At 41.4% G+C, this 10923-nt stretch overlaps 1 protein-coding gene across 1 annotated transcript; it reads left to right on the top strand.

Annotated features, from left to right (window-relative positions):
• Positions 1-5326: 5326 nt before the first annotated feature.
• Positions 5327-9297, top strand: LOC115741978 (O-fucosyltransferase 19). The gene is made up of 8 exons (XM_030676039.2): positions 5327-6212; positions 6545-6617; positions 6711-6781; positions 6874-6962; positions 7052-7184; positions 7274-7506; positions 7881-8357; positions 8549-9297. Exons 1-8 carry the CDS (start codon positions 5601-5603, stop codon positions 8799-8801), a joined length of 1941 nt encoding a protein of 646 aa, XP_030531899.1. The 5' UTR covers positions 5327-5600; the 3' UTR covers positions 8802-9297.
• The last annotated feature ends 1626 nt before the right edge of the window (positions 9298-10923 follow it).

Genomic DNA, 10923 nt, shown 5'->3' with positions numbered 1-10923 from the left:
AGAAGGCCACACGTGTTAAAAATTGATTTGATTTGTGAGGGAAAACCGGAATGTCATAAGATGCGCACCGGCAGGTCATAATTCAATTATTTTTTTTTCTATTTTTGCCATTTCAGGGTCAAAGATGACAATTGACAACGGACAGGTTGTCAGTTTCGAACAACCAACGGGAGGATCGAGGAACGTTCGAATTGTACTCCCGTAGATTTCATACGCACTTTTGACATTCTTGTCGTCGAGATGATTAGTTCAGAGTCTATATGCTAACATTCTAGAAAAAGTATTTTTATTTCAAATACTTTGAAAATAGAAATACATATGATAAAAACTTGTTCCAAAAATGTTCTCGAAATACTTTTAAGAAACAAAAACATTTTTAAAGCAAAAATGAGAAATAAAAAAAAATTTATTTTTAAATTTTGAAACACTCTTTAAGAACAATTCGAGGACGAGCTTGTGCAAGCCATCACCGCCCGCCATTGTCGGCGAGGAGTTGAAGCGGATGCTGCCGTCGGTCGCCGGCGCCGGTCCCCCGCTTCCAATCATCCGCCACCGTCCCCCCCACCCCAGCCGCCCGCCACCAATTGTAGATCCTTCCTTTGGGTGAAAAAAGTATTTTTTTTTACTAGCCAAACGCGTTTCTGATCTCGAAAATCATAGCTGGGAACAAAAATACAAAAAACTGTTTCTATTCCAAATATGTTCCCGAGAACAGAAATGTTACCATACACAGCCTTAGCTACTAACAATCTTCTCTTCAATTTAATTTTCTGCGAATTTTTTGGAGGATTAGTTATTTTTTTTTTTGTCAAAGGATTAGTTAATTAACTAGTCTAAAGATTGATAATTAGTTAATTAAACAGTCTAAAATTTCTTACTTGTCGAATATATTGCGAAGGTAAATTTTAATTTTTATATTATCAGCGCAATCGAAACATCGAAAAGAATAAGTTTGAGATTCCGTTGCGAGATATTAAATGCTCTCCGAGGTCGTGGCTAAGGGCTCATTTGTGCTGAGCCCTACAGTGTCGAGTTTGAGCTAAAGCTCAATTCAATTTACATACCAAATACTCGGACATCGAGTCGAGCTTGAGCGAAGATAAGTGTTCCCGCTTGAGCTTGACTCATCGGAAAATCAAGATACTTAACCTCGAATCAACTCGACTAAATTACAATCAAGTTATGAAAATCACCATCGAGCTTGAGCTCGAGATTGATGAGTTCAAATATATTTCCTCCATTTTTACACATGAATTGTTCAATTTTAAGAAGTTGTGCACAGGCTTGTTTTCATAATTATTGACTATTTCTAAAGAAATAATAGAATCCTATTAGGTTCATGAGCCTGCTGAGCCAAGTATTTTGGTAATTGTGAGCTCGGGCTCGATTAGACGTAATCCTTGAGTCGCTAGAACTTGAATTAGGCAAGTTGATCTTGAGTATAATTACCAAAAAAATCCTAAATTTATTGCAATTGTGTTAATTTAGTTATAATTCTTTTTTTGCCAATTGCATCTTAAATCTCTTACATTTATGTCAATTAGTCCATTCGACCAATTATGATCGAAAATCACCGACATGAACACTAGGCTTCTATGTGGCGTGGCCGGCGCCGACGTGGACATCATCGGTGACCCGTTGGAAGAACAAGGAAGGGGCAAAAAAGGAAAGAAAAAGAAAAAAAAGGAAAGAAAAAGAAAAAAAAGAAAAGGAAAAGAAGAATAAATAAATAAATTCTAAACAAATTAGAATATTATTAGAAATTGCACACGTCGAGATCGGCTATGCCACGTAGAACACTCCAGCGTTTATGTTAGCGGTTTCGACTAAAATTTGCCAAATAGATTAAATTAGCATAAATGCAAAATGTTTAGGAATCAATCGAGAAAAAAAAAATCAGAACTGAATTGGCACAATTACAGTAAATTTACGATTTTTTTGGTGATTTTCACTCGAAGAGCTTGAGTTGCTTCCAAGTGCGCCTCTTTTTCACTGCTAACTATAGCTCAAGACCTCTCCGTCTGAAAACACCAGATTTTTTTCGCCAATTTCATGATCATTTGTATCACCTCGGCAAGTATCCTCACCACAGTTGAATCGTGAATTGAAAATGAGTCACGCGTTTTTATACCAATTATGTGAATTGATATTGCACCGCTTGGCTTCAAAAGTTCAAATATGCGTTCTCATATATATATATGGTATCGGCTTCATATACTCGTGATCGGGCGCACGATACGATTTTGCTCGATTTCTCACTTCTCTACATGCAATGAGATCCTGATTCGACACCGCCCTCCGAGATTTTTACCCGATTCATGAGTTAAGTCGGGTGTTTCAGGAGCTAGACGTGTACCTAATTTTTGGCTTTGTGCATGAATGCATCTGGTATGAACTCGAATGCGTGAACTGTGAATGCGTTGAAGAAAGACCGGTTGATAAGTAAAGGGGCTGCTCCACAACTTTAGAATGGGGAAAGAGAGTTTTAGACGGAAAAGAGCAATTTCGCTTTGAAAGTCAAAGTATTATTTATATACGTGGCATCCAAGTTTGACTCCCATTACATGTCCTCTCGAAAATGACCTTTCAATTATATAAATAGCAACGAAGCTAGAAAAATCGAACCGAATATAGGAAAGAACATGTTTAAAAGAAAATTTTCGAATCATGTTCAAAAGCAAATTTAACTAATTGCAGCATGGCGATGAAATTTAGGATGCCTGAGAAATCTTTACGAGACAACACGACGATTACTTTTGATCTCTTAAATTACGATTTTGTCCTTGTCCAATAAGGTAAAGTCCATCAATCATCTCGATAATGCAACATGTAAGGGAGGGGATTGCCTAATGTATTCAATAGAAAAATTTACCGACGACAACAAAAATATTGTCATTTATATCGCTAAAATCAATCAAGAAATAATTGTCATTGTTCTATCTTTGGCAAGACGTTGATAAATTTTACCTATTCCTTTTCAGTTACCACCACATAACTTTTCATTTCTGTTTTCAGCAATCTAGTTAAGCACTTGCTTTTCTCCCCTTTAACTTTGCAAGCTTTGACCAACTGGTATTGCCGTTTTGGTTTTAATTTAAATCCCCAAAACCCCAATTTATCTAAAAAAATTACTTAAAAAATGAGAAAAGTTATAAAAAAAAAGTCATAAATCTATTGCAATTGCACCAATTCAGATCTAAATATTTTTGTATTTGTGACAATTTAGTCAATCCAGCCAATTTTTGCCGGCAGGCTCTGTCTATGATGACGCGGTAATTTAAATAATTTAAATATTTTTTAAAATTTTTTATTATGTTCCTTTTTCTTCTTCTTTTTTTCAAAGTTAGCTGAATGTATTGAAATGACATAAATGCAAAATATTTATGAATCAATTGATAAAAAATGTTTATGGTTGAGTTAACATAATTGTAATAAATTTACAACCTTTTAAATATTTTTTCCTAAGAAAAGCCGTCTAATGTCTAAGCAGCAGCTTAGGACCTATTAATGCTTATTTGGTGCCTTATTTGTTGTCGCTCTACATTACATACTAGCTAAGTGACTCGCTTTATTTATTATTGGATGATATTATGCAGGTGATATGCGTGCTGAAATTGTGAAGAAAGAGGCGTATTAGGGGGGCGCGCATGACAACAATTCTATTCTATTTTTTTTCTATTTTTCTTTTCCAAGGAACAAGTTTGGTACAGAAATCCGTATGTTAATGCAATTTCATTTTTTATTTTTTTGGCTCAAAAATGGGTTTGAAACAAAACTAAACAGTATAAAGTTTCTATTTTTATATTTCCGGAATAGAAATAGAAATAAGAATTCTTTTCATTTTTCATTCCCTCTTTCTCATGTGCGGTCTCTCTCTCTTGCGTCCCCGTCGCCGTTTGCCGCTTGCCTCTCTCGCATCCTTCCTACCGCACGCCGTTCGCTACTTGCCCATCACTAGTCTCCGATCCTTGGCTTCTATTCACCTTTCGCCATTCGTCTCTCTCGCGTGCTTGCCGCCGGCCTCCAGTCACCTGCTGCCAGTCTTCCCCTAGCTTTCGTTCCCTTTCACTATCTGCCGATCGCCTCTCTCGCGTCCTTGTCGCTGGTTGCCGTTCGTCGGTGGCCCGCTATTGGTGTTTGGTGCCTTCCTTTCGTTCTCCATTTGCCATCCGCCGATCTCTGTTTGTCGGTCATTGGCCGGCGGCAGCAGATCTCCGGTTTGCCGAACGCCGTTATTCGATCCTCGACTCCCGTTTACCATCCGCCAGTCGTCGGCCGAGGCCCAACGACCGACAACAATAAAAATTTTATATTGTTATCAAACAAATTTATTTTTCGGAAACAGAAGTTTTGTGTTGTTATTAAACGCGTATCCGTACTTAGAAACTTGTCCATGGAATAGAAATAAAAAAAAATATTTTTGGCCAAAAATAGAGCCCGAAAAGAGGATGATTGTCATTTACGGTGCAGTACTATTCATCGAGAGTAATTTCACATTACGACAAATGAAAAAAAACCACAGATCCGTGAGTCAAAAGCGAAAACAATTTAATTCCATGCATATAACTTGCAAAGTTGTGATGATTTTCGAAGGTACTAATCAAATCCAAGGGGTCCGTTCGTCCGGCGACACCACCGGCCCGGCAATGGTCGCCCTCCACATGAATTTGAAAGTCCATCCACCGATTTACGATTCCTTTTTGTCAGACTCCTCGTCTTATTCAACCCGACAGACTTAATCAAACCTAAAATCGTAAAAAACTTCAAAATGTGTATCTTTTTTTTTTTTTTTTGTGGTCCGTGCACTTAACCAGGACAAACTTACTGTTATCAAAGCTTTTTACCCTTTTTTTTAGGCGCTTTCGGACAAGACATGAACCCGAAAACCATTCGATGTTTACTAATACAATGCGCTTGATTAATTAATACAATGAATCTGATTAAGTGAATATTCTGATCTGATCCACCCTTAATCAGATCCGATCGTCACCAAAAAGGAAAAAAAAAACATTCCACCTTCCCGAAATTCGACAGAATCTCAGCACCCAATCGATCGCCCTCATTCACCCAATTTTCACTTTCTTTTCTGTTTTGTCCATCCGACACATTCCTTCGAATTCACCACCAAAAGTTTCAATCGTATCTTTCAATGGCGCCTTGAATCCCCGAAGGGTAAATCCGTCCATTTACCATCAACCCCGTCATCAGCGCTACGAAACAAGAATGCTGCCTGTCGAAGAGAGAGAGAGAAGGGGGGAAGAGAGAGAGAGTCTATATATATAAACTGCGAGCGAAGGAAAATTCAGAGGACACCATTGACGACGACGACGCGTCCACTCGCCATTCATCACAGAGAGAGACAGACCCTCCTCCTCCTCCTCCTCCTTCTCCTCCTTCCTCTCTAACCCCCCAATAGCATCTCTCTCTCTCTCTCTCTCTCTCTCTCTCTCTCTCTCTCTCTCTATTTTCCTTGACTTTCCTCTCCATTCTTTCCTCTTTCCCGGATAGAGGAGGAAAATTTACAGGGTCAAGAACGAGAAAGGCGAAGGGAAGTTGGCGTCCTTTTTTTTTTTTTTAGGGTACTTCATTTTGACGGGGTCATGGTGTCGACGGCGTCGAGTGGCGCCACGAACTCATGCAACGCCAGCCCCAGGCACGCGGGGCCCACCACCGCCGCGCAGAGGCGGCGCGGGGCCGACTCCTTCATGGACGCCTCCTTCTCCTCCGACGAGGAGGACGACAGCGGCAATAACCCCAACGTCTCTCTGATGGGCGGGCCCCACCTCCTCCACAACGGCAACTTCGTCTACCACCACCACGGCTACCACCACCACCACCCGGCCGTCCGGTACCTCCTCCTCCGTCGCAAGGTCCTCCCCGACGCCTGGGCCCTCAGGATTGAGGACGCCGCCGCGTGGGCGGCGCACGGGGTGCGGTCGCGGCGGCACGTCGGCCGCAAGGTGTTCGCGGCTCTGATCCTGCTCGTCGTGCTCTCGGTCTTCCTCAAGGCGTCGCTCTTCAGCGGCTACGTCGCCGACATCGGAGGAGGAGCAGGAGGGGGGAGGCCCGATAACGGGCTGTTGCGGTTGCAGACGTTCAAGGACGACTGGTCATACGCCCAGCGCGCCGTCGCCGCCGAGAATGGTGGCGGTGGCGTTGGCGGTGGGGGTGACGGTGAATCTATGCCGAAGCGCGTTTTGGAGAAATTATCAGTAAGTGAAAGTTGTTCCGTTGGTTGAATTTTTCATACCTTTTCAAGGAGAAGTTTGAGAAAAATGGATCTTTTCCCCTTGGACAACCTTGGCGCGTCTTTGAAAGATAAAGCTATTTCTTTTTTGCCCAATTTGTTTGATCGTAACCGGATTTGCTGCGATTCAATAGTAGCTTTCTGGGATTCTTCAGGCTTTGTTGAATGTTCCTTGTCTGATTCATATGTCAATTAATTCTAATGTAATGCTGAATTGAATGTCGCTTTTTATAGCTTTCTTGCTGTATTGTGATGATCTGATCTAACATGGATGGTGGGTCTCCTGGCATTTTACAGACTCCAGAAATTTGGATGAAGCCAAACAGTGACAACTACTACAAGTGCGTCACTCGGCCGAAGAATCGAATAAGTAAGTTTGCCCTCCCACAATTTCCCAGCATTGCTTTTCCTGCGATGAAAATTTCTTTGCCGGCATCGAAACTGATCCTCTGTTTTTCTCCAGGAACGGGTGCGAAAACCAATGGTTATCTGTTAGTTCATGCTAATGGGGGTTTGAATCAGATGAGGACAGGAGTAAGTTTCTGACATTGCCACATTGGACAGATTTTGCAACATCTGATCGGTTCTTTTGATTGATAATGTATCTTTGATCTTTATCTACCCAGATATGTGATATGGTTGCGGTCGCAAAGATTATGAATGCCACTCTGGTTCTTCCCTCCCTCGATCACGAATCGTTTTGGACTGATCCAAGGTATCATCTTTTCTCTATCTTGGATGGTTGGCCTCAATCTCCCTTTTATGCTAGTTGTGGAATTCATTAAAGCAATCTCGGTTTTGCAGTGACTTCAAAGATATATTCGATTGGAAGCATTTCATAGAGGTTCTGAAAGACGACATTGAGATTATTGAGTCCCTACCGCCCAAATATGCTGCAAAGGATCCCCTAGTGAGGGCCCCTATCTCATGGTCAAAGGTATGCGGATCCTCTTCCCCCATTCCGAACTTCTCATGCTTTATGTGTCTCGGAATTGTATCTCATGAACTCTATGCGTTTATTCACAGGCCAGTTATTATAGAGGAGAGATACTTTCACTATTAAAGCGGCACAAGGTGGTAAAGTTCACCCATACTGATTCACGCCTTGCTAATAACGGCCTCGCTGCTTCCATTCAGAGACTCAGATGTCGAGCCAATTATGAAGCTCTTAGATATGCAAAGGAGATTGAGGAGCTTGGGAAGACACTAGTTGAGAGGTTGAGGAACAATAGCGAGCCATACATTGCTCTGCATTTGAGGTACTGTCACATCGAGGGTGTTAGAAGTTAAATGATTTAAACTGCTAGGGGAACTGCACAATTCCACATTTACACGTGCACATGATTATTTTATGAGTGACCGGTTAATCTTGCAAAGTTTAGTTTCAGATGTTTCGGCAAACCTTGTGGAATCCTTTTTGTTTTGTTCCTTTTCGCAAATGGACCTAATACAAGTGAGACATTGTTTTCTATCTGGAACATGATTAAACTACCAGGGTCATTCTTGGTTTTGGTTGCAGATATGGGAAAGTCATTATTGAGAAATTAAGCAATTTAAATGAAAGGCCCCTTTTTTGGCAAATGGGACCTAATACAAGTAGGACTAAAGTCATTCTTGATTCTGTCGTTTGCAGATATGAGAAAGACATGCTGGCTTTCACTGGCTGCAGCCATAACCTTACAGCATCAGAGGCAGAGGATCTTCAAATTATGAGGTATAATGTCAAGCATTGGAAGGAGAAGGAGATAGACGGTGTGGCGCGCCGTCTGCAAGGAGGGTGCCCAATGTCTCCCCGTGAGGCCGCACTGTTTGTTAAGGCTATGGGATATCCTTCCACTACAACCATCTATATTGTTGCGGGCGAGATCTATGGAAGCAACAGCATGGATGCCTTCCGGTCAGAGTACCCAAATGTCTTTTCTCACTCCACATTGGCAACTGAGGAAGAGCTTGAGCCTTTCAAGTTATATCAGAACCGCCTCGCTGCATTGGACTATATTGTTGCCCTTGAAAGTGATGTTTTTGTTTACACTTACGATGGGAACATGGCAAAGGCGGTGCAAGGACATAGGAGGTTTGAAGGTTTTCGGAAGACAATTAACCCTGACAGGTTTGAATTGAATCCATGCTTATTCTAAAATCATCACCTAGATACAGTTTGTTATCTGTGGAAGCGGCTGTTTAATCCTGAAATTTGTGTAATGTCTGCTTACTCAGCTGGCTTGTGCCGGTTTGTCGTCACAGGATCACTCCAAGAACTCTGTTTGGAAATATAACTCACTTTCCTGTCTTATTTTGCAGACAAAATTATGTTAAACTGGTGGATCAGTTGGAACAGGGAAACTTATCGTGGGATGATTTCTCTGTGGATGTTAAGAAGTTGCATTCAGACAGGCTCGGGGCGCCTTATCTCAGACAAGCGGGGGAGTCACCGAGGTTCGAGGAGAACTTTTATGCAAATCCTCTTCCTGGGTGTATGTGTAACAAGCTGCAGGAGCAGATTAATAGCCTGAAATACTATGAGAGACAGAATAAGGTCAAGTTGCAGAGGTAGGTTACAAAGCTCTCATTTGTGTCGGTGGCTCGCTGCAAGAATCTGTGGACCTCTTTGCTGAGGTCGATATGACTCTGCAATGCTCAGTTTTCTGGCCTAGTCAAGAGGAATCATGCGCAAGCAAGAGGGTGAACTCCTAGACTGTTCCTCGTGTGCTTTGAAAAAAATAACCGAAGCTTTCAAGTCTGCCGAGTGAATCGAAGAAAATATGAATTCTGATTCTTGGTCACCTGTAGAGGATAGATCAGTTTAGCTTAGACCACAAGTTACAGGTATATATTGATACAGAGGGAACCCCCTGTCACTGAAGAGTAGAAACCACACCAATTCGTTGATTTGTTTGATAATTTTTTGCCTATTTGATGGTAAATTCAACGGAATAGCCGAATTTGGCTGCATCCACAAATTGTAACTTCCACAAGGTGTATAATAGCGAATACCTTTGCATGTTTCTTGCTATTTTTCAGTGCCATTTTTCTTCTGTTTATTAGTCAAACATTTTCAATTTGACCAAAAGTCAAGCAAACGGATATTCAATGATCACGTGAACAGAATACTCGTGGTGGGATGATCTCTTACGTTATAGGGCCAAGATGAGCTGCTGCGGTCAATCAATTAACGTACCGACTTGCATTGCTCCACCTCAGGCATTTTGGTGTAACTACATACAGGTTCTTGGGACAATGCAGAGTAATCAGTGCCCATTTTCGGCGTAGAAAGTGAAACATTCGCAGCTCTATCCAACCCTTCAACATAAAGAATTTGCTTTTGGTTGTTGAACAGTCAAGCGGTAGTGCAAGTGCTTCTTCTCTCTTCTGCAATAAATACCAAGTCACTTTGAATGCCCAGCAACAGAAAAGTGATCTGTAAAGCTGGTTCAAAGTTCCTTTACAACCGAAAAATCACAGGACATGGAATGTGTGATAAGAGCCTTTTCTCTGTCGTTCTAAAAAGCATCTCCCCCAAGCACCGTTGATATGGATTCTTTCTGTATCAAGATTTACGAGCAAATGATCGATCATGGTCGGACTTTGCAGGGTGGGGGTAGGTGCTTATACTTTGTTAACTTCACCACTTTTAGTTCTTTTGGCAGGGGCAATCTATATGTCAACGATTGATCATTGTCGGATTTTGGCGGGTCATTAGGTGCTCAAACTTGGATAAGATCACTACTTTTAGTTCTTTCTTGAATGTCGACCTATGTGACAATGACCGATCACCGTTCACTATCACGGGGACATTAGGTGCTCAAACTTTGGTAATATCCCTACTCATGGCACCATGCTCGAAAAGTTTAGCGCATTTTTTGCTGTTGCCACTTCCAACAAAGCGTAATTTACTCATTAAAATAATCCGGTCGTCGCGGTTTCAAGTCATCATGCGTGACCTTAGCCAACCATACAAAAGCTGCTCTAATTCTTGGAGAGTTAGATCACAGTAAAGATGCAGCATTGGAAAGAGAGATTCGGCAAAGACAATGTGGTTAGAAAGGCAAGTCACATCATATACATTTTTCTTTCCCTCTCTGTCTCTCGTCGGAAACTCCTCAAGCATTTCAACCACAAAGGAGATTTTGCTGGTGGAGAAGACATGAGAAGTGCCAAGACAACCGTGTGTTTTGGGGACAGATGGCCAGATCACACATGAAATTCTCATAGTAACCCAATTGATTTGTTGGGTATCCGGTGTAATTTTATTAAATAGGGAGCCAATTGCGGAATCTGAGCAATCTCGAGATCCTAAGAGAGCCAATCCAAGTTCATGACTCTTTCCATGCGGCCAAATCGAGCCAAAGCAATTATTTCCTTCTTCTACTATACAACTAGACATTAGAAGAACAAATGAGAAAAGTACCGAAAAGTCCTAAACCTAATCATTCCAAAATATTTTAATTGGACTAATTTAGTCATAAACTTATTGCATTAGTACCAATTAAATCCATCCGGCAAAGTTTGACCGGAAATCGCTGATATGGATGCTGGCTATCCTACGTGGAATGACCGGCGTAAGACAGCCCGACACTAACATTGACACTTTTAATAATCTCTTATAATTTTTGATTTTTTTTCTTTTTTCTGTTCTTTTTTTTTTTTTCACTTGGCGCCTGACCTGGCGAGGGTGA

The sequence above is a fragment of the Rhodamnia argentea genome, chromosome 10, assembly GCF_020921035.1.
Source record: "Rhodamnia argentea isolate NSW1041297 chromosome 10, ASM2092103v1, whole genome shotgun sequence".
In the NCBI taxonomy this organism is placed as follows: domain Eukaryota; kingdom Viridiplantae; phylum Streptophyta; class Magnoliopsida; order Myrtales; family Myrtaceae; genus Rhodamnia; species Rhodamnia argentea.
The sequence above is the reverse complement of the archived record's forward strand: the minus strand, read 5'-3'. Positions and strand labels throughout refer to the sequence as shown.